This window comes from Kwoniella europaea, chromosome 1, assembly GCF_036810445.1.
Source record: "Kwoniella europaea PYCC6329 chromosome 1, complete sequence".
Taxonomy (NCBI): domain Eukaryota; kingdom Fungi; phylum Basidiomycota; class Tremellomycetes; order Tremellales; family Cryptococcaceae; genus Kwoniella; species Kwoniella europaea.
Genome location: NC_089487.1, coordinates 810,990 through 833,428, shown reverse-complemented (window position 1 = coordinate 833,428; position 22,439 = coordinate 810,990). Strand labels below are relative to the sequence as shown.

Here is a 22,439-nt window from a genome sequence, read left to right as displayed (position 1 = left end):
AATCATCTCGGAAGTTCACTCACATTCGTTGCTTCTCCATCATCTAACGGTGCTGAGTGTGCATTCACATACAAGATCATCCTCTCCGTCTGATATCTTTTGCCCATGGATCGCTTCATGCCAGTGACAGGGGTTAGCCAGGATGCTCGTATATGTTACAGGATCATCTTTCGGTGTTCGGTCTTTGCTCTCAAAGCATGGCTCCATTTGAATCTGATCAGCAAGTGATAGATGAAAGTGACTCAGCACAGACCATCGTTTCATCCACACAGACAAACACAGACACGAGTCAAAACAATCATCGGCCCGTTGAGGGGGGAAGGGGGTCGACATGACATGACATTCCTTATTGTCTTTCTGGATCACATGGTGTCCGCGTAACTTTCGCTCACGTCCTTGCATGATGATTGAACCTTCGAGAGAGTTAAATTTGGCAACGAGCAAATTAGTAAGTCTGCAAGTGGAAGTGGATGAAGAGACAGAGTGTAGAGTATGCAAAGTTCAGATTGCGCTTTGACCGCCCGCTTCCCTCTCGTTCGGACAATTTAATTCCGGTCCATCAGAGGGATCTTCAACGTGATCACCACGTTCATTCGAGTGATCTTTAAGAAAGACAATATCGCATATCCTGCATGTCTGTGTCTGTTTATCTTATCTCTTACATCCACGACGAGCGACAGTGAAGATCCGCCTGCTAGACTGAAATGAGTGTGATCCCAATAACCTTCCTCCGATCATCAACTTCAGCTCTAGCTGGTCCTTCGCGGGCCATCCAACCGCGTACGATATATTGCAGATGTCTCACGACTTCCTCGACGATAAAGTCGGGACATAACAGATGGTCCAAGATCAGGCATAAGAAAGGAGCAGTGGATAAAGAGAGAGGAGCGTTATTCGCTAAATTATCAAGGGTGAGTCAGTCAACTATCTATATCTCTTCTCACTTCGATTTTATAGACAATCACACAAGATATTATACTAAATTCAATCTTTTTATGTATATTATGTGGTATGTGGTATGTAGGAAATAATAACAGCGATGAAACCACCTTTATCTCCCGACCCATCATTCAACTCCAAACTCGCTACCGCCCTTCAACGAGCCAAGGAACAAGGACTCACAAAACAGGGTATTGAAAATGCCATGGCCAAAGCGAAGAGTGCTTCGGATGGGACGGGTCAGAACGTAGTTTATGAGGCGGTAGCTCCGGGTGGTAAAGTTGTTATGCTCGTGTGAGTGTATTTGCTCATATGAACACAATGTGAATGGTTAGTTGCTGACATTCTGACCGATGATATAGAGAATGTATAACTTCTAATCCAGCTAGGACAGTCAAAAGAGTTAAAGAGATATTATCGAAGAACGGGTAAGTTCGCCTCTTCCCTCACACATGGCAGGGGATGAGAATTCAGCACTGATAATACTTTGTTTCTTTCTCCTCTTAGCGCACGTACATCTCCCGTACTATTCATGTTCAACAAACAAGGATTGATCGTATTGAAGGCAGAGAATACATCGAAGGAAGCTGGCTTTGATCATCTATTTGATATTGCCGTGGAGCATGGTGCAGAGGATGTAAGGGAAGTGGAGAGTGAAGAAGGAGGTGTGGAATATGAGGTAAGTCGATGGTGGATTATTTTGATTTTGACTTTGAAATAAACCAGAACAACTAACATTCATATATCGTATCATTGCAGATCTCAATCCCCACATCGTCACTCTCATCACTGACAACCCTCCTTTCCTCCCCACCCCATACGGAGCATTACGCTGTCCAATCTTCAGATTTAGTCTACGTACCCACCGATCCACTCCAGATACTGGAGGGAAAATCAGATGGAGAAGGAGAAGGGATAGATGAAGATACAGCTGAGAACGTATTTAGAATAGTGGATTTGCTGGAAGAAGAGAACGATGTGGTTAAAGTTTGGACCAATCTGGCTGATGATTAGGGAATAACATTGGAGAGTGATAGATTGTTTTTGGATATACATATACCTGGCACACCATACTATACCCCTATTTCATCACTATAACCACCGTGGATATACACTGGATATGGATATCTGTTTATACTTAGTGTAGTCTCATTTATCAGATTCACGAAGCACCAAGTCTCCAGTTTGAGAAAGCTTTTGAATTCACTTAGACATATAGTTAACACTTCTCGCATAATCATACATTCTTATCATACTTGATCATCTGAACACAATCTACATGATCTCTCCGCAGACAGCCATCTAAGTACTTATCGATACATGAACTCCTCCTCTCAGTACCAGAGGTACGTATTTATGAAGGTTTGAGCTGCAGTGGGCTCTTATACCCACTTAGCACCCCCATATGCTCTTGCACCTACGATCCCAACCACTCCTAATCCTACACCACCTAAAAGTCTCGCCCAACCTTCACCGCCACCACCTCCTAGACCATTAAGAGCCTTGGCAGCAAGCTGGTGTTGACCTACAGCGACGCCGAAGAGGTCATAGGCGATACAAGTACTGAAGAGTAATGGGGATGATACGGCGGTGAGAAGTGAGATGAGGGGAGTGGCAATTTTGACGAGAAGGTTTGGTGGGATCGAGGGGAAGTAGGCTGCTGTGAGATTGTGGAATAGGTCGAGAACACCACTATAGAGGGAGGAAACGTTGGCATAAAGTTGAGATGAGAGATACACAGGGATATGGGGTGAAGGGAAGAGGTGGTATGATGTAGGGAAAGAGGAATGACTTACACTCCTGCAAAAGTGATGTTGACCGCATTGGTCAATTTGGATTGGTATGATCTAGGTGCTGGATCTCTAAGGAAGAAAGTATAGTACAGTTGTGTGAGGGTGTTGATCATTACCAAAACGTTTGATCCTTTAAGGTTGTTTTTGTTCTACCATAACAAATCAGTTAGGAAAACTTCCTCAAGAGGGCTTTTGGAAGTGCACATCATGATATTTCATTTGTATTATGACTTTGACTTACCCAGAATAACATCCAGATGGCAATACAACCATTCCCCAAAGCGTACCATGGAGCATACTTCAAAGTATTACCTTCAACTTGACGATCGGATCTGAATAATTCCCTTAACCAGATTAATTGGAGAACCTGTTGAGGAGTAAAGAACCCGGCAATAGCGAATGGTTGAGGAGAGAATGAACAGGGGTTGGCATCGTGGATATCTTTCATATTCGGTGATGAGAGCATTCCGTAGAGTTGACAGGCGAAATCGATCCTATTGAGCACGAGAAGTCAGCAAAGCTCATTATCCAGAATGATGAGATTGTATACAGTCATACTGCTGTGCCTGCAGATAACTCACAAGAAAGAAGCAGGCGCAATGACCCTAGCGGTAGATAACGATACACCCATATTGGCTAATGGAAAATTCGAATTGGGTTGATGAATATCTTCGGTTGGTTCAGTTGAAGGGGTAGGTAATAATGGTTCAGTTGAATTTCTTCTAGGATCGGGAATTGACATTACTCGGATTTATATATATATATATACAGAAAAGGAATCGTACAAATATTGTACACATATATAGATCAGTACAGCACCTGACCTTTGAAAAGACAAGCGCCGGGGTACTTATACTGTATTCATTGACAGGCCGAACTGAGCAAAGAGACTCGTATGCGATGAGCTCATTATGACACCTGTTTAAGTTATTGGCTTGTGTCTGGGTGAGGCGAGACCCTCGCGATCGATGTTCAAGCCGATACACTTATGAAAGTCTAGTGGTTCAAGATCTTGCTCTGCGAGCATCACGATCGACACAAAGTTTATGGGATTTCTCTGTGAGGTCATTGCGCTCGTGCCTGAGCAGAGTGAGGGGAAATGTGGGGTAACAAAGCCAGAGTCAACAAGATACATCCCGGGGGGAATGAGAAAAAGGAAGGCGGCGATATCCGATCAGCTCGGACCGGAATTATGGGTGTAAACCAAAAGACGTGCTGTGATTTGCGATGGTGGTCTTGGTCAGCGATAACCACTTTGCTCATCTTATCTTCTACCAGTGATCATATACTTTTTACTCACTCCGTCGTATCAGACTGGAAGTCCTAGTTTATCATTGTTGTTGCACCGTCCATTTTGTATCAGACTATCTGGTCGACTACTGCACAGTTTAGCTTTCTATCATATCATAGCATCCGACCTTGTTGCCTTCTATTCGGTAAAACGGGGATTCAGATAGGAAGAAGATCATCGAAGAAGGTTCTTGAGAAGTTGAATGAACAGAAGTCAAACTCCAGTCCGAGCATTACGGAGCATACCGAGTAGACGAACTGGAATTCATCATATTGGACATTCTTATTATAACCCTAGAAAGATCCAACGTAGCTTCAGCAAGATCGATCATACCTTCGAGAGATATCCCTCGACATTCAGACATTTATATACTACGACCACCACTCTGAACAAAGATAAATCATTCTATATGGGCGATAACGTTATCAAGTGAGATTACTTCGTTCCCCATATCGCATCACGTCTTGAACTACACCAACCATGTCATCCGGCTGACAGCGTACACCTAAGCTGACATTATCAACTTTACAGCTTCTATGCGGGTCAGCCCCCACTCAATAGAGTAGCTTTCCAAAGGCACTCTAGCGAGATTATGAATCGTCATCTACATGATCCAGAGACTAGATTCTTAATCTTCAAGTGAGTTGGTCCCACTTGCAATTTCCTATCCGTCCGAATTCCCCTTTTACTGTTGCACATGGCAAAAGGGAGGACAAGCAATGGTAGGCTGATATTTCAGTGACTGGTAGGGATGGCAGACCTCTGATGAAGAAAGATGAATCTGGACGAATCCTCTATTTGACAAAAGATCAGTTGGGTGATGAGATATTGGGCCAAGAATTTGGTGTCGCGTGAGTCTATCTTATATTAGCTGTGTGGATATTTCTCATCTAGCAGCTAATTATCTCAACATACAATCATCCATCTGTAGTCCATCCGACGCCTCTTCAGATACAAAGAAGCTATATGAGACCTCCCGTTTACCCCATACTGAACCGGCTTTAGTCTTCCTAGGTATAGACGATAGGGAATCACCCACTACGAATTCTTCTTCTAAAGTGGATCATCTCAATCCTCAAGGTCCAGCCTACTTTGCGCTCGATGCTCAATCACAGACGGATGAATGGGATTCATTACTGCAGAAGCAGAATGGTGAATGGGGAGATGCGAGGTCGTCAGGTAATTCGATGAGCGATTGGGATGCTGGGGTTTATGCTCAGGGAAGGGCATTGGTTGATTGGAATGTAAGGAATAAAGTGAGTAATCGGTACTTTGTTTCATACTTCCGTGATACAAGTCAATATCTGCCAATATCCCCATTCACATATACATACTGGGAAATCGCTAATTATTTATTTACTTTCTGTCAATCAGTTCTGCCCTGCCTGTGGCTCACCCACGTATTCCTTATGGGCAGGATGGAAACGAAATTGTACATCTTCGGTACAACCTGTGGAAGGGAAAGAACCTTGTTTCTCGACTAAAGGTTTACATAATTTCGCTTATCCCAGGACAGATCCTGTATGTTTATTACGTCTTGCTCGCATCTCCAAATAACTCCTTTCTATATGCTGTGATGACTTGCTGCTGATTTATGATTTTATAGGTTATCATCATGGGTATTCTAGACTCGACAGGTGAGAAGATGCTGTTGGGGAGACAAAAATCATGGCCCAAGGGTAGGTGCCCATCATGTACCGGCCAATTCATGAATTAGGAAACTGATATTTTTGGTGTTCGTCGGATGATATAGGAATGTACTCGTGTTTAGCTGGATTTATCGAACCTGGAGAAACGTTCGAAGATGCTACTAGACGGGAAGTCTTGGAAGAAGCTGGTATCGAAGTCGGACCTGTTAGATAGTGAGTGGTCATGCACTTGTCGAATTGGCTTTAACGAATATCAGTGCTGATGTCATCGCTGAATAATAGCTCATCAAGTCAACCTTGGCCTTTCCCATCGAATTTGATGGTTGGTACATTTGGTCGAGCTAAAGATGGGCAAAGTATTAGACTGGATTTGGATAACGAGCTTGAGGGTGAGTTGGGATCGTAGCTCATTTCAAAGCTGATCGTTGTATGATATGAGAGTAACAAGCGCTAAATGTTTCTCCGATGGTTTCTGTAGACGCGCAATGGTTTCCCAAATCGTTGATTCAGAAAATCATCTCTTCTCCGACTGGCTCTAATTTCTCTCAAAAAGATTACAAGCAACTTGAGCAGAAGTCTCAAACTGACCATGATCAAGAGACCTCTGCTGCGTTAGCCCCGTCCGAAAAGAAACCTGATGAGCTGGTAGCCAAAGATGGTGAATTGGGTATATCGAGAGTACCTCCCCGTACGGCCATTGCTGGCACGTTGATTCGGCAGTGGTGCGAAGGGGGGTTGGAGCTGGTCAGTAAGCTGTAGGAACCGTGTTTTGGGGTACATCAGGTGCATACGCATGCATGAATATCATATCGTGATGACGGTCTATGAGATATAACTATCCTATCCATATATGTATAACGGTGCCCTGTGCCACGTTTTGCCACATTAGTCCGGGGATTGGCGACACGAAATGAGGTGACGGCCGAGTGCGATGAAGTGATTTGAATGCATGATTACACATGCATGATGAAACATGGAAAGATGAAGTGAAAGCAAGTACAATCGTTATCATCCACTACTGCATCATCATTTCTTGGCTATCCCATCTTTGCACGAGTTCATGAGCTCCTCTACAAAATACATCACATAGAGATACTATCATTCCAATGGCCAACCAGATACGAAGTCAATAATTCACTCGTCGCCTCTCCTTCTAGGTTGTATATCCCAAATCAGAGCACGCGAGCAAACGAAAAAAGGAAAGTTGGTTTCGGTCCGCTACCGGGTATATCCAAATCAAAATCCATCTTCCATCTTCATCGCAGCAATCTCGATAACCAAGAGGTTCAACGACGGTACTCATCTGTCCGATTCATCATATACAGCAAATAAAACAAGGTTCTTGACGTCAAGGTTGGATCACGCATTCATCCTCGTTCTCCCTCGAAGAAGATGTTGTGGAGGTTCAGTTTCGCTTCCAATTCGACATTGGATGCCCTCCTCACTCGTGACATCCCTCCTTCGCTGGAGGAGATATTGGACGAACAGGATATATTGAATGAATGTAAAGCTCAGAATAACAAGTGAGTGATCGGTCCGTCTTACATACAGTGCAAGTACAAGTGTACATAGCTGATTTTCCTTTGTTATGTTTTTGGTATCAGGTTGGTATCGTATTTGTCTAGAGAAGAATCGGTAAAATCATTATTGAATTGGGTAGTGGCAGGACTAGATGAATTGAACCAACAAGCTGAAGAAGCGGATGAAAAATGTTTAGAGGTAGCTTTGACTTCGCCAGATTTATATCCTTCTTACAAACCCTCCCTCATCAATAATCTGCCTGTACCGGGCAATGGACCGAATAGTCCACCATTGGAACCGTCACCTGCCGCCGCACCTGCTCAAGATCTAGTTAACGTGGACTTGAAAGATGAACACAAAGATCAGAATCAGGAAGACAGTGGAGCGATTGAGAATGATGAGTTTATCGGATCGGATGTAGGACTGGGGAAAGGGCTGAGGAGGAAATCTGAAGGTGAAGAGGAATTACATCGGTCGAGGTGAGTGCCGCTAGCTGTCGAGAATTGTGTCTCAGGTGTGCGAGGGGAATGGTGTACTTGCGAGAAAAGGATGGAACAGTCATGGAAAAGTACTGCAATATCAACATAACAAGAAATGCTTCTTCAACCAAGACCGGATAACCATTATTGGTGATGTTTCTTTCAGATTTAGCTGATCCTTTTACCGCTGCAGATACCCAAACCTGGCAGCAGAGATACTATGTTGTGCGGAACTCTGGTCGATATCAGAAACCATTGTGCATAATCCGGATTACCTGTTATTACCATTCTGGGACGCTGTCTTGCCCCCTTTAGATGATAGTTCACCGAACGGAGAATCGAGTTTGGCTTCGTCAATGATCTTATCGCGCCAACAGGCAGGTGAAAGGGAAAGAGCTAGAAATGAATTTTGGGACGAGAAGGACGAAGAGAGAGACAGGAGGAGGGAAGTGATTAGAGGTATGTGGATGAGGGTTAATGGGGTCTTGATGACTAAAAGGACACCAGAGGTGAGTATTTGATATCATATAAGATACGCATGATTAGTGTTAGAGCTGATGCAATTCTCCAGATGATACGCTTTATACGCTCGATCCCCAATATTGTTGAACGTATAGTAGCACGTATAGCGAGTCCCGCCGTTCAAGACATTTTGATCAGAATAGTATCCTCAGAAGAAGGTGGTGTGACCGGAGTGATAGATTGGTTAGCAGATGAAGGCCTGATACCTCGACTAATCGAATTCCTCTCCCCACACTATTCCACAACAGTTCACACCGTCGTTGCCGAAATACTAAAATCAATTATCACACTATGTGCTCCAACGCCTTTCAACCCTCATGGAGGTAATGCGATGGAACAACAAGCTGGTCAAGGGCAGAGTACGGGAGCGAGGGATAATCGATTAATTAGAGAATTGATCTCGGAAACAAATATTTCGACGTTAATCGGATTCATGTTGGATGATTTAGAATTGACGGATGAGAAATGGGAAGGACTCAGTGTTTCAGATTCAGAAGAAAATTCACCCTCAGATCCATTCATCACTCATCCTCTTCCCTCAATAGCATCAGCCACTTCATCTCTCTCGCACATCTGCTCAATATTGGTGGAAGTGATAAGGCGAAATAACTCGGATTTCTCCGAACCTCATCTGTTCCATACTTTGAGAAATCGCCTGATGAGCGTGAGGATGCAGCCTATAGATCAGCCGTCACCGTCATCGGATGTGGAACAAGATCAAGGAGAAAGAGAAGAGAAAGATAGAAAACGGATGGAAGATGCTTTAGGTGATATGAGCGCTTCGATGGGTATAGTCCATCTCGGTCATCTTTTGGATATCATCAGTGAACGATTCGATAAATTACATTATTTCGTAAAACATCCCAGGTCGCAGAATCGATCTGCTTCAGCTGCTCAACCCAAACCATTCACTTTGGAACGATTCCGTATATTAGAGCTTTACGCCGAGCTCCTGCATAGTTCCAACATGTCGATCTTCAATCGTATACCTGGCACTGGTCCGACATATACTGAAGAAGGGATATTGTCGGGTGGTTTAGAAGGGTTGGAAGCGCTGGGAGAAGCGATCGATGGAGATCAAGCTGGAGAAGATGATAATCAGATAGAAGAGGATCAAGTCACTCAAGCTAAAGAATTACCTGTATCGTGCGGATCGACCGACGCTTCATTGACTGGGTCGGAAGAAGAGGTTGCTTCGGAAGACGAAGAGATGTTAGAGAATATCGATGTAGACGATGTCAATGATATAACACCGTCCAATTCGCCTGCTGCGTCAAAAATACTGGAATTGCCAAAACCATCAGTCTCAACGGAAGATCTCCCTCCACCACCTTCTCCCGCGGATGCCGAACGACTCAGAGATGTAATGGAGATAGATACGAAACCTCCTTCCTTATCTACTGTATCGGATAGTGGTGCAGCGTCAAATGTGGCTATAGCAAACTCGACTGCTGTGCCATCTATAGCATCTTCAGAAGATACGTCTGAAAATATCGCAACGCCTTCTAACGAAAACAACGAATCTCAGATTTTATCTCAACAAACGTCAAATGCCGCACCTTCACTTGCTCCCATCAGGATACCAGATGATACATCTACACTCGCACCTGGCGATAAGCTGAAAAGGCAATATGTGCTCAATTCAGTCATACCAACAGTGGTGGACCTGTTTTTCGAATACCCGAATAACGATTTCATGCATCATGTGGTGTATGATATACTGCAGCAGATATTGAATGGGAGACTAGCGCCGGGATTGAACAATGACTTAGTGGTGGAATTAATTGTCAAGGCGAGATTGGTGGAAAGGGTAATAGATGCTCAGAGGGTGAATGATAGGATGGTGTAAGTGTTATTTTTCGTGTTTCTTCCAATCGGAATTCAGTCAAGTGGAAATAGTCCAGTCATTGGTTGGCGCAGGTAGAGAGCTTTGCTAATATTCAAACTGCTTAGTGCTCAACCTCGTTGTCCGAGATTACCTTATATGGGCCACATCATCTTAATCTCAGAAGAACTCGTCAAATTCTTCGCCAGGTGTCCACCAGAATTATACGAACGTATCAAAGATTCATTCGTCTTATCAGAGTGGGAAGAGTTCGTTGAAAATTCGTTACGAGAGGCCAAAATAAGAGATACAAAGCCACTCGCAGGGGGTAAACCGATGTCTTCAATAGCTCAAAACGGATCATCTATATCAGAAACTGAAGGAATATCATCAGGAATGGGTATGAAACGTGATGACGATGATTCAAGTTCGGATGAAGATGATGAAGCCGGTGATAAAGTTAAATTTGGTGAACCCCTTACTAGGACTAGTGCACAGGATGGATTCATCAACAGAGGTGGTGGTGATAATGATTTTGACGATTTTGGTGATGATGAAGAAGGTATGGATAGGGTGAGTCTGTTCTCCAAATTGACGCCAGGGCGTCCGTTTCGATACAATGTGGGGGACAAAGGGAGTGCTGACCCTGTCTGCTTCTTGGCATAGTTCTGGAGAAACTCCGGCGTTGGGCTGGGTAGAAGACCTGTTGACTCGTCCGATGATGACGATGATGCAGATTGGCTGCAGCCTACTGCTAATGCTGGTTGGGGTAATAATGCCGGAGGGGACGATGATGATTTTGGGGTAAGTGTCGATGTGACTGTGTATTGTCTTGGAAACATTGTTGATCGACTACGCAATAGGCTTGGGAGACCGCTGGCCCCAGTAGACAAGGTGGAAAGGATGAATTTGATGATGTAAGTCTTGATATACCATAATCTTGCAGATCGCGCTCATGGTTCCTCTGGGTGTAGGACGATGGTTGGGGAAACTTTAACTCTGGATCACCAGCCTTTGCTTCGCCTAACCCCAATGCTGAAGATCCGTTCGGGGATGATAACTTTGTGCCGTCGGTCGTCCGAGCTGAACCTCCCGCCCCCAATCAAGCCAATGAGATACCGTTAACTCCTCGAGATTGGGCCGAACAGTTTGATCGAGCCTTCCGAGAAGGTGGTGATACCACTGCGACAGGTCCCGATGAGAATGGAGTCACAGCGATCGTGGTGCCTAACATGGACGATGACGATGACGAAGAGAGTGAAGATGAATCTAGTACAGCTGCAAGACGAATGTCGATGTCCGCCGGGACAAGTAGTTGGACGTTTGCGGGTGATGATGAAGGGGTTGATTTACCTCCTACGGAATCACCTACAATACCTGAAATACCTGGATTTGAAAGTGCCGAGTTACCCGGTGTAGCCAGTACGATACCTAAAGAAGCTATCACTTCACCTCAACCTGTCTCACCTATACGTCATGGTCATGCGATATCGCCGATCAGTACCAGTCCAATCGCATCCCCTCAAGCTGTACCTATCAATATACCACGACGTAAACCTTCACATGGCCATGGTGCCCACCCAGGTCATCCGTCTGGATCACTAGATTCCTCCACATCTTCATCTAGTTCACCAAGGAATAGTAAATGGCAGACAGAAGCTTTTTCACCTCCCGATCCAAGTTTGATAGCAGCCGCGACGGAAGATTCACCTTTAGGACCTGGTGTATCGCCCGATACCAAGATCACGGATCACGGGTTGTTGGAAAGGGAGGTAGATGGAAGGAAGATCAGAGTACCGCAGGATGAGATTGTGGAAGCTATTGAGAGAGCTCAGGACGATTCGGCAGAAGAATAACGGATTGATCCTAGTCGATTTTACGTGAAGATGAGATTTTTCTTGTTGGAACTTGGTGTCACGTTGTATGGCTACGTTGTAGTTGGAAGAAAGGAACAGGAAACGAGGTACATATAGCATCAGCATCGCACGAAACGAAAAACGAAGAGACACCTCGATCGGGATCTCATCTTTCATACATTCATATAGAGATGATTCATTGGTTCATTTTAGCATTGGTTTGGTCTGGAAGGTCTGGAGACACATAATCCTCAGAGATCATCTTTATAAGGTCCTCTTTCTAATGAGATATGAATAATCAACTTGTAGCGTCATGCTCATCCTACTGGCTTTGTCCCAGTTGAGTGATCGGGGTTATACAGATCAACACTGACTTGATACTGTTTCTCATCAAATTAACAGAAGATTTTTAGATGACTGTACCACACAAATACTGCGATTAGTACTGACCGCAGGTGAACAGACTGATTGGCTTGGGGTGATTTGAAATACACTCAGAACTTGTTCTCGTACTAGCACGTACCATATTATCGGTGAGTCCTGAAAAAGTCTATGCAGAAGCTCACCTTCTCTGATAATGCTATTGTGTTTGTCTGTGGTATACTACAGAGACAAGACGAACGACCAAGACCGACATCATCACTCACTTGATGACTGCCGGACTACCAACGGCAGTCAGTATGAAGCCTACTACGTCGACCACAAGTGAGTGTGAGTAAGCTGTATAACGCATCAGGGGAGAGATGCTAACTAATATCATGTCGAAGGATCGACCGTCTATACTACTGTCTATTGAATGAGGCGTTGTTAAAGGGTTTTCTCACCGTAACGCACCAATCAAGGAGTTGAGCATTCAGCTGCACATGTACGAAATGGTTTTTGGATCATATGGACAATGAGCTATGCATGATGTGTATCTTGATGATTTCTTTTGGGAATCAATGGCGGATCAGTCTTCCCACCACATGCTGAGAGCTGAAAAGGTAACGATCACGATACGAACAGGTAACTTACAATATTTCAGAGCAATAGGCCGATCAGGTACAATATGATACGAGCTTTAGATCATCCATCTGATCAAAAGAAGCCATATTTGGAATATCAACGCAACATGTTCATAAGACCAAATCAACTCGATTAATAAACTGCCGATCAGTGATCTGGTACTGTCAACTCAATTTGGACAAGCTCTGTTGTTCACCTATCTACTAAAAGCTAGAGGTTAGTAGTAGGAGGGAATCGAGATACAGCACATGTTTGTGTTGATTTGGAAGAAGTGGGGAAACTTAATGCAGTAATTCAGTTATCAGTTTGGATAATGTACTGTATGAAGTACGACTTTATTGGAATCCGACTTCATAACGGCGGTGATCTGTGTGTCAATCGATCAAATGGCGACGAGCTTCTTCAAGATCATGCGACCAGCTGATGAGATGAATTGTGCATCAGATCGCAGATAACTTGAATATGTCTTCGACCTCTTCAGATATCTATCATCAGGTATCACACCCTCTTATTATCCATACTCTCCCAGAGCATTTTTTGAAGATTATCTTTTGAAAAGAGCTGGCTGCACCCATCTTCTTGACTGTTTATCGTCATGTACTCGATCATTCTTCTCTTGACTATCTTCCTCCTCGGCCAGCTAGGAATCGTTAATGGTGCGAACTGTGCGACTGTCACTGCTACGTCTTTCACAACTGCGTGAGTCATTCGGACACGTTTTAAAGCCCTCGTACCTCTTCACACCACTGATTTGATAGTCGGTCCGTCGACAGTACTCGTACGACGGTAGCCTCTACGATTGTGACTTCCACTTCAACCGTTCATATGGCTGTTTGCAGTACCACTCGATCTCATACTACTACCGTCAGTAAGTTTAGCTTTTTCTCACTTTGGTGATTATCCTGCGAGATTCATTTGTTTGAGCTGAGCAATGTTTTCAATATGATCTTTTCAGCTAATCACAGACGAACGGATATTTACACGGTGAGAGACCTTCTTCTTCTTCAATATCTTGCTCATTGCATTATCAGCTTTCTGTATTCACATATCTACTTTAGACTAGCACAGTCACACCAACAGTCACACGGACCACAACAATTGCCACCCATCTCATCACAGTGACTTCACCGGGACGAACCGTCTACGTATCCTGTCGAACACCCCGACCCGGCCGCCGATCAGTAGAGCAAGATCGACTCTGGGCCGACGAAAGGGGTTTATCGAACGCGGAGAGATTACAACTTGGTTTGCCGCTTGCTAAACCTCGTTTCGACAAGAAACAAATCCCACAGCCAAGTAATGGTAATGGCAGATTCCCACCTCGAGGTGTCGTCAGAGTCGGTCCTAGCTGTACTACCATTTTTGTGACCAGTACTTCAACTGCATTTACTACTACTACTCAAACGCCTACTACTGTTGTAACAACTACTAGCTGTGTCTTTACGATTACTACTGATACTACCAGTAAGTTGCGTTCTTCACGCAAACGCCACAGTCCACTGACGTTGTTTGATGTTACGTATTTAGGTTATGGCAGAACGACAGTGACCGATACTTCTACTCATATTCAGACTAGAACCGGAGGACCGACAACTACTACACAGGGTGTAACGTCCACAAGTAGTAAGTCCTTCCATCACTCCAACACAATTTACACGTTAAGGAATACTGATCGCATGAATGCCTCGAAGCTGCAACCGTTTATACGACTGTCACGAGAACGCTTCCATGTCCTCCTTGAATGGATGGGAAAGGTGTTGGACAGAGTAAGTGGGCTTTATTATACGCGAGGGATGCCTGCCTTCGAGAGATATATTTGGACTTTATGCTATGCAATGAGAATATCTATGTCCTAAATTACGCCCTCCTTGTGCTCTGAGGGACGCGAAGGGATTCATTATGTAGGTAAAAATAAAACCTACAGCACCCGGGATTCCCAAGTGGTCCCCCACCTTGGTACTAACCGAGCGATACCCAGCTTAAGCTTCCCAGAGCGGACGGGATGGGGCGTTTTCTAGGTTCTATGGCCGTAGATGAAAGGTGCCTCCTTCATATGCAATTATATATTGTTGGGTTGGAAAGAAGGTAGAAGTCACCAAAAGGGAATAAGATACGCTTGAGTGAGTAAGTACGCCCTGGTATGGCATCGCACCGCATCCGAAGGAAAGACGCATAATGAAAATTTGAATGGAAAGGAAAAGAGGGTGCTCGGACTTACTACGTACTACGCCACAGTCGATCCCGCGTTCAGCTGTTCTGGGTCAGGATTTGATCTTAACCTAAAAATCTCATGTGCGCGATAAATTTACCTTTTGTAAGAATCCTCCAACCCAACCCTCGATTTCAATGAAGGGCGTGCATAACCAAGACATGCGTGCCATCCCGTGTTTCTGATTGATTACTATTCAAATATCAATCATTCCTTGATCATTGATCACCTCATCATCAATCGCTCTCTGTTTTCCGCTTTGTTACCATCCAGAACAGAATGATCGGTCAAGGTAAAGATGGTTGCAGGGCACTCCCTCGCGTTGTGCACCCCCGCATTCTCCTCCCGACACTATGGGTACGAATGATTATAGGGTTACCAATTTCGAGTATGGAATGAATAGATGATGTAGCGGTCCGTTTTAATCGTCCGTTGAACACTCAGACTGAGACCTTCTTAGTGATAGACATAGATCAATTATCAAGGGTGCCTAGGGAAGAGACGAACCCTTATCTGTATCATTTATATATACGGTAAAAGGACTGTATGAGGGTAAGACAAGTTAAAATATCAATCAAGACTGAGAACCAAGCCACCACCACCACCGAGAGATGATATCAGGTCTTTTCCCTTATCCACTGATTACGGAGATCTTAGGATCCTAAGATCCTTTATGCTGAGGAATTCGGCTCGAATAAATGAATCATCGTTGATTCAGATCATCAGTCAAGATCAATCTTGATACAATTCCTTGATCGATACTACTTTCTTTCTATATTCCCAATCTAAAGAAGAGTATTATGCATTCTTTCACATATTCACATACTCAATCGATAGGATAGCTTTCGGACCCTCTCGTCTTCTCTTCTCTTTTCTTTTCGTTTCCGTTGAACTCTTTACTCTACTTTGATCTTCAACTTTCACAGACTTGGTAGTGGTTACTCTGAATCATATAAATATAAATAGAATACCTTCCCACAGGATACAGAATACCGAGACCCCAGATCGAGATCAAAGATAGTACCTCGTTGACGAATTTAGTGTTATTTTGGGGGAAACACAAGTCTGGGAAGGAGTACGCACGGTAAGTCTAGACAACTTTCCCGCTTTTTTTTTTTTTGTCTTTTGATTCCAAACCTTATCATTATCTCATCGATCGATTCATAAATCGAGTATAAGATATGGATTGAAGGCGGGTCTTGATTTTATTTTCGTGAAGCATGAATAGGATTGTTTAGCTTACCATTGACCACCGAAAACAGTATATCACATCTTCTACACGGACCTTAAACCTGAACTGGATCGGCACAGCGCATAAAGAAGGAAGGAAGGTGCAGACGGCTGGTCTGATTGCGATTCTTCGAGATGTTTCAACCTACTTCACCAGTATTGCAGAACTCTTCGTTCTCCCAGTTGGACTATTTCGCTACAGCTAGTCCATCACACAGACAAGGTCAAACACCTATTTTCACCTTGAGCTTGACCACCTCACCGACCGCTTCGTTGTCTACACCTAACTTGCTATTATCTACTCCCGAAAGAGGTAGATCAAGGTCGCCTTCACCCTGTCCGACAGACCTCGATTCAGCCTTGGGATCACCTCAAGTGCTTTCTTCACCCAAGTTGGGAGTAGGTGTGAAGAAAGATAGTTCAGCAAGAAGATCAGTACAGTATCGCGAGAAATCCGCTGTCAATTGGGCAAGACCATTGAGGGTGGTTGAAGAAGATCCAATAGTTTCGAGTGAGTTTGAACATCTTTGTCCTACCTATTCATTCGTTGGCTCTTTCCATTTACCACCAATCTATCTTTGTTTATTCACTCACTTCCTTTATATCAACCTTAAATTGAACCGTCATGCTGATCTTCTGCATCAAAGTGCGAATATTCGGTGCATCCCTCCAACGAAGTCGACGACTCAACCGATCATCTGCTCCATCTCCTTGTTCATCGGACGACGAACCGCTGACCCCTAGTCCAGTCACACCTTCTTCAACAGCATCAGATGATAATGTCCAAGTACCTCTAAGGGGATGGAGCGTCTTCTCCTCAGCAAAGGGTCTGGGGGTCAGTGGAGTAGCAGAATGGGACACACCAGTAACCCCATTAAGGGAACTATCTCTAGAACCATTACCTGATTTCGCCTTTGAACCACTAAATATTCCTTCCTCATCCTCTTTATCATCCATCCTCACCAAGAAATCCACTACCTCTTCCACTGCCAAGCAGAAGACCAACAACCTACCTCGATCAATTTCAAAACCAATATTGATGCAAGCTCCTCCAATCCCCAACGCCACCGCTTCCACTCCAATATCACACTCACGTATCTTGGCTACTTCCCAATCGTTAAATTCATTCTCTTCACCATCAAACTTGGCGGAACTTAGAAGTTTGCGACAGGCAGCTGTAGTCTTGGAGAACGAGGCCAAGAGACCTATCAGACCATCTCCATCTTGTCCTTCTGGACAGATCAAAGATGTCGTTGCGGGTCAGAGGGAAAGAAAGATCAAAAGAAAAGCTGTACCTAGTATAGCCGAATCGGACATCATCGATTATTATTCTACTTCTACTTGCTCTTCTATAACCGCTTCTACCACCCCTTCTTCTTCCTCTTGCACGAGCTCATCATCATCTCCCGAGGCCCTCGAGGATGAAGATGAAAAGAAACGAAGGAGGAATTCATCAATTGATCAAATACTCGTTCCTGGACAATTACCAGGTATGGGTATGGGCAATTCGATATTCCAGAGGCACAGACAATTATATCAGAATCACCTAGCTACCAGCTCCCTCATCGAAATCTCACCCTCTACTTTGTCTGCCACTGTGAATGGTGAGCAAGAAGAAAAAGGATCCACATCTACACCCAAGATGAAGACGAAGGCGAAAATGAATATTACTATACCACCTCGAATCACATCTCTATCGAATTGTGGTGATGGTGGCGGCGGTGGTGGTGGTTTGGAAGAAAGTAGAAACTTATCTATATCATCGGCGTCATCATTGTTATCTTCATCAGACGAACAACCCATAACGCCGACTTTGACTGCTAGTCAAACTGAATATTTCTTGAATTCGGTAGAAAACGCTTTTAAGAGGTTGGAATTTGAAAGGGCCGAACTAAACCAAACCCAAACTCAGACTCTACCCAAAATGACTACTAGTAGTAGTAGTGGTAACACGACTGGAGGGAAGCATAAGAGAGGATTCTCTAGGTTTTTAGGCAAGAAGGGTCCTTCCAATGCGATTGTAAAAGAGGAGTAACGAACGACCTCCTAGATTGATATTCCACGTTGTATATGTATATACCACCGATTCAATTAGATTAGTATTTCGGGCTCCCATGCGTGTATTCGTAGTGTACGAGTACATAGCCTTCCCTTTTATCCTTGTGCTATGTACCGATCTTAGATGCGCGAACTTATAATGCATTATGATGTTCCGGTAGTTAGCTGCTCGAACATCCACGGCCGCCTTGCCCTGACATTGGGAGTAAGCTCGGAGATATCAACCTATCAACTGAGGTATTTCGGGCCCCAACTGAAGGACGAAGGGAAAGGAAACGGCCGATAAAACGGATCTTGATTTTGATCCCTGTCTTTGGCTCTTATGCCCTGCGCTGCCTTGGATCTGCAGTAAAGCAATCTACCACCGAGCACTTCGGACCGATATATGAAGTACTTTCTCATCTTCACCTTCGCTTGTATCCTCACTCGTCCGAGCTATGTATGCGTTGGACCGGTAAATATGGGATGAAGATTAACCGCCTTTCAGGCTCGATTAAGCGATAACCTGCCTATACCGCCATTGCACGGTTTGTTTAATGTAAAGGTGCTCATCAACGAAAGATCTCTCAACAGTCTTCATTATGGTATTGAGATATACCTGTAAAGGTGTGATAGATAGGTCGATAAGGAATGTTATGATGGAGAAGATCGAGTCTAAGATAACTGAAATCGGCTTGGCGTCTAAGTTTTCGACCAGTTGGACGATTGCAAACGTAAGATGTATAAGGAAGAAAAATTCCGATTGGTTTTTTTGTGATCGATGGCTGTGTGCGGCTATGGCCATGTTCTGTTTTACCATGGAAACAAGAAAACAACCGAGTTTTGGGCTGAAGGGTTTTTCCCTTAAAACGTGAGAAAATCATGCATGCATGTATATGAGTTAGAGAAGGTAGAGAGAGGAACAAACCTCTGTCATTAGCCTGAGCGTTTAATCCGAAAATCTCTGCTGGCATAACATCCGTAGACAATTGGCAAGCAAGACCTATATAGATAGGTATTGATACTTTGTCAGTTGATCGATACGAACTTGTACATGGACTCACAGCACACAATCAACCTCATCAACAAGCAGCAGACATAACATTGACTGATTGATCGACTTGCTGTTGAGTTGATCGCATACGTACTCGTATAGGTAGGTGTACGTACAACCTTTTTACCCTGTCAATCAACGATCAAGATCATCCACAGCCCAACAACAAACAGTGATCGAGAAAACTAGAAATCAACAATACGAAAATCAAACTAAAACATCACATCTCATCTTTATCAGTGTGATCGAGAACTCATCATACCAGATTTTAGATCAACAAATATAATAATAGATCCGAACAAGGAGAACTAGATACATACTCGTAGATTGGATTGGATGAGGTGAAGGAACAATCAAGCGAACAATGTCAATATCTTCTAGTTCATCTTCACCTTCATCTTCTTCTGCTTTTGGTACCAAGATACCGGTGAGTTATCCTATTCCCCTTCTCATCTCATCTTATCAGCTGCCATGCGAGGTACGTTGATCTCTGACCTACGACCTGGCGAAAATAGCGAGTAGGAGGTGTAAGATGTTATTGGGCATTATTGACACCGCACTATACACCTCTCCCGCCAAATCATGATGGGACACCATCAAGTGGTAGCAAGTTGGAACTTCGATTCGTGCATCCAGATCCGATGTTGAGTTTGCATCTCTCAAAGCAGAAATTGAGCATGATGGGAAGGAGTGTTATCGAGTTTATACATCCTGCAGAGAGAGAACGTGAGTTGGCTTTGAGTCATCCATCTCCAATCCACATGACCTTCTCAAGATAGCTGTAAACTCGGCTGATCCCATCTTCATTCTGTAGAGGCTCGAAGGGATCTGACTAGTGCTATAAGTGCGGATGACTTACAGGGAAGTGTGACGAGGTGAGTGGTCGCAGCTCTATATGTTATTTGTGATCTGACTGACCACATGTGTCCCGTATATCATCATCTTCTCTGCTGGACGTGATGCTTTTCTCAACTCCTTCAACGCTCTGCTGTTTCCCCGTAACCTCCATACCCGGACTATCCCTCTCTACCCGGTTGAAAATCCATCTACAGAGTTCGTTTCGCCCGTCTATCACGTATACGTACGATATTGGGATGTCCACCGGAGGAGAATGATTTCCCAGAGGATGCAGAAAAGTTCGCAGAGGATGACGAGTATTTGATATTGGACTTGGTGCTGAATTGGGTGAGTGAAAACGCCTATTTATGATGGACAACGAGGGATGGTGGACAGGCTTGGGAAGAGAGATGGGAACACAACAGTGGGACAGAAGGATGGTGCAGGCCAATCATCCATCGCGCCGCCCGTCAACTCGTCTCTAGATAGGAATGGGGATCTGACCGGAGACAGAGCTGTGTTATGGCAGTAATCAGAAGCATGTGCACTGATATACCATACTTCACCAGGTCGCCGATGGGCTGTTGCTAGCTTTCTTCCATGCGATAAAGGATAAAGATCCAGTATTGAACAATGATCCCCGCCTGTCGCATGAGGAATGGTCAAATTGGTGTGGTACAAGGGTGATGCCAGAAGACGTGAGTGAGCGGTCATGTTTTCTCGCCTGTTCCGTACCTCATGGATGGATGATCGTCTAATCACATCTTCTTTTTTGGTCGCATAGCAAATCGACGCATTGCATCGTAACATATCAGATATCCTGTCTTCTACTCCATCTTCCAATTACCCTCCATCACGCGTGTTTCAACTACATTACTCTGCCCCATCTCCTGATCCATCGATATCGCCCTCTTCATCACCCAGGCTGATCTTCTCATGGCCACCGCCTAGACCGTTAGGGGTCAAAGTAGAAGCCGACGGGAAATATAATGCTGCCGAATATTGTGAACTGATGAAAGGTGTAGATATGGATCCTTCACAGTTGAATGCTGGACCAGGAGAATTGAGGACGAACTGTACGACACGTTATGGTGCTCAACATTCCATAACGACAGAAGGAGTCTACCGACACGTCACCAGTGTATTTATACCGTACGGCAACTTGATATTCGCTTGTTTCCAGACGAACAGGATGTACGAATTACCAGCCGCCACCAATGGACAACCCTCTTCTGGCTCTTCGTCAGCATCAGCATATGACCCTACTTTGGGAAACGACTGGAATACGAATCTCTCTTCGATACCGCCAGTCACCTCTGGATCCACCGGATTACCCGTTCATCCTCCTCCTGAAATCCAACAATACCCTCCCCAGTCTGCAATCCAGACTTCTTCAACGTGGGCACATGCCGATCCATATGCCCTTCCTCCGCGGCAGGACGGTGAATGGGAATCGGGGCCTTCAACAGGTTATCATCATGTGCATGATGAGATACATCATCAAAATAGAGATATGGGATACTTACCACCTACCGCTTCCGGTTCCTCTTCGGCTTATCCTCATCCACATCAGCATCATTACCCCCATGATCACCTCACATCGTCTATACCGCATGGCGGCGTACCTCTCTCAGCCTCTATGAGCTCTGGACACCTCTCTTCTGGACCTAGTCCACCGCATATATCCAATGGCCATGGGCACGGACATGGACATCACGGACATCCAATGAGTAATGGAGGGAGCAACGGTTCGTCAAGCTCGCGTCCACTCGTGCGACCGCCGGGTAACGTGGAGTGTTGTGTGATGTGCGGTATAAGGGAGAGTCCAGAATGGAGGAGGAATGAAAGTGGGATCAAAGATCTATGTAATGCGTGAGTTTGACCCACCTACTACCGCTCCTTTTTCCAATTTTCTGGCCTTGTCTTCCTCTATAAATGTGGGATTTCTTCAAGCTGACGACAAGCATTGTGGTAGGTGCGGTCTGAGATTAGCGAGACAAGTGGCTAAAAGAGAAGGCAGACAGAAACCAAGAAAGAAAAAAGATAGTAATGGCGGAACGAATAGAGGTGAAAGTGCGACCAAAGATCAATATGGAATATGACGGGATCTCTCTACTTGGTAATCAAGGAGGATAATGATCCTGCCCGGCGAGCTGAAGGAGTAAATTGGGAGCTTCCATGAATATATGTCA

General features: G+C 44.4%; 7 protein-coding genes and 1 non-coding gene across 8 annotated transcripts; 6 read left to right on the top strand and 2 right to left on the bottom strand.

Annotated features, from left to right (window-relative positions):
* Positions 1–704: 704 nt before the first annotated feature.
* Positions 705–1,953, top strand: V865_000309 (uncharacterized protein; the record flags this gene model as incomplete). Its single annotated transcript, XM_066224140.1, has 5 exons — positions 705–911; positions 1,025–1,233; positions 1,302–1,367; positions 1,447–1,618; positions 1,699–1,953. 5 exons carry the CDS (start codon positions 705–707, stop codon positions 1,951–1,953), a joined length of 909 nt encoding a protein of 302 aa, XP_066080237.1.
* A 368-nt stretch (positions 1,954–2,321) lies between these two features.
* V865_000308 (uncharacterized protein) lies at positions 2,322–3,474 on the bottom strand (the record flags this gene model as incomplete). The annotated part of the gene is made up of 4 exons (XM_066224139.1): positions 2,322–2,631; positions 2,736–2,881; positions 2,974–3,226; positions 3,314–3,474. The coding sequence occupies 4 exons, from the start codon at positions 3,472–3,474 to the stop codon at positions 2,322–2,324; spliced, it is 870 nt and encodes a 289-aa protein (XP_066080236.1).
* Positions 3,475–4,432: 958 nt separating this feature from the next.
* V865_000307 (uncharacterized protein) lies at positions 4,433–6,431 on the top strand (the record flags this gene model as incomplete). The annotated part of the gene is made up of 9 exons (XM_066224138.1): positions 4,433–4,452; positions 4,555–4,662; positions 4,773–4,874; positions 4,955–5,279; positions 5,398–5,544; positions 5,630–5,702; positions 5,777–5,885; positions 5,955–6,061; positions 6,151–6,431. 9 exons carry the CDS (start codon positions 4,433–4,435, stop codon positions 6,429–6,431), a joined length of 1,272 nt encoding a protein of 423 aa, XP_066080235.1.
* Positions 6,432–7,064: 633 nt separating this feature from the next.
* On the top strand, positions 7,065–11,875 carry V865_000306 (uncharacterized protein; the record flags this gene model as incomplete). The annotated part of the gene is made up of 8 exons (XM_066224137.1): positions 7,065–7,195; positions 7,277–7,672; positions 7,866–8,181; positions 8,244–10,039; positions 10,148–10,592; positions 10,686–10,823; positions 10,883–10,936; positions 10,994–11,875. The coding sequence occupies 8 exons, from the start codon at positions 7,065–7,067 to the stop codon at positions 11,873–11,875; spliced, it is 4,158 nt and encodes a 1,385-aa protein (XP_066080234.1).
* Positions 11,876–13,475: 1,600 nt separating this feature from the next.
* Positions 13,476–14,621, top strand: V865_000305 (uncharacterized protein; the record flags this gene model as incomplete). Its single annotated transcript, XM_066224136.1, has 6 exons — positions 13,476–13,579; positions 13,654–13,748; positions 13,836–13,864; positions 13,939–14,344; positions 14,408–14,503; positions 14,572–14,621. 6 exons carry the CDS (start codon positions 13,476–13,478, stop codon positions 14,619–14,621), a joined length of 780 nt encoding a protein of 259 aa, XP_066080233.1.
* Positions 14,622–14,796: 175 nt separating this feature from the next.
* Positions 14,797–14,912, bottom strand: V865_000304. The gene has a single exon (XR_010725562.1). It is a non-coding gene; the product is annotated as a 5S ribosomal RNA (ribosomal RNA).
* Positions 14,913–16,454: 1,542 nt separating this feature from the next.
* V865_000303 (uncharacterized protein) lies at positions 16,455–18,354 on the top strand (the record flags this gene model as incomplete). Its single annotated transcript, XM_066224135.1, has 2 exons — positions 16,455–16,830; positions 16,967–18,354. 2 exons carry the CDS (start codon positions 16,455–16,457, stop codon positions 18,352–18,354), a joined length of 1,764 nt encoding a protein of 587 aa, XP_066080232.1.
* A 1,420-nt stretch (positions 18,355–19,774) lies between these two features.
* On the top strand, positions 19,775–22,349 carry V865_000302 (uncharacterized protein; the record flags this gene model as incomplete). The annotated part of the gene is made up of 7 exons (XM_066224134.1): positions 19,775–19,837; positions 19,926–20,136; positions 20,225–20,285; positions 20,463–20,595; positions 20,817–20,945; positions 21,032–22,119; positions 22,223–22,349. 7 exons carry the CDS (start codon positions 19,775–19,777, stop codon positions 22,347–22,349), a joined length of 1,812 nt encoding a protein of 603 aa, XP_066080231.1.
* Between the last annotated feature and the right edge of the window lie 90 nt (positions 22,350–22,439).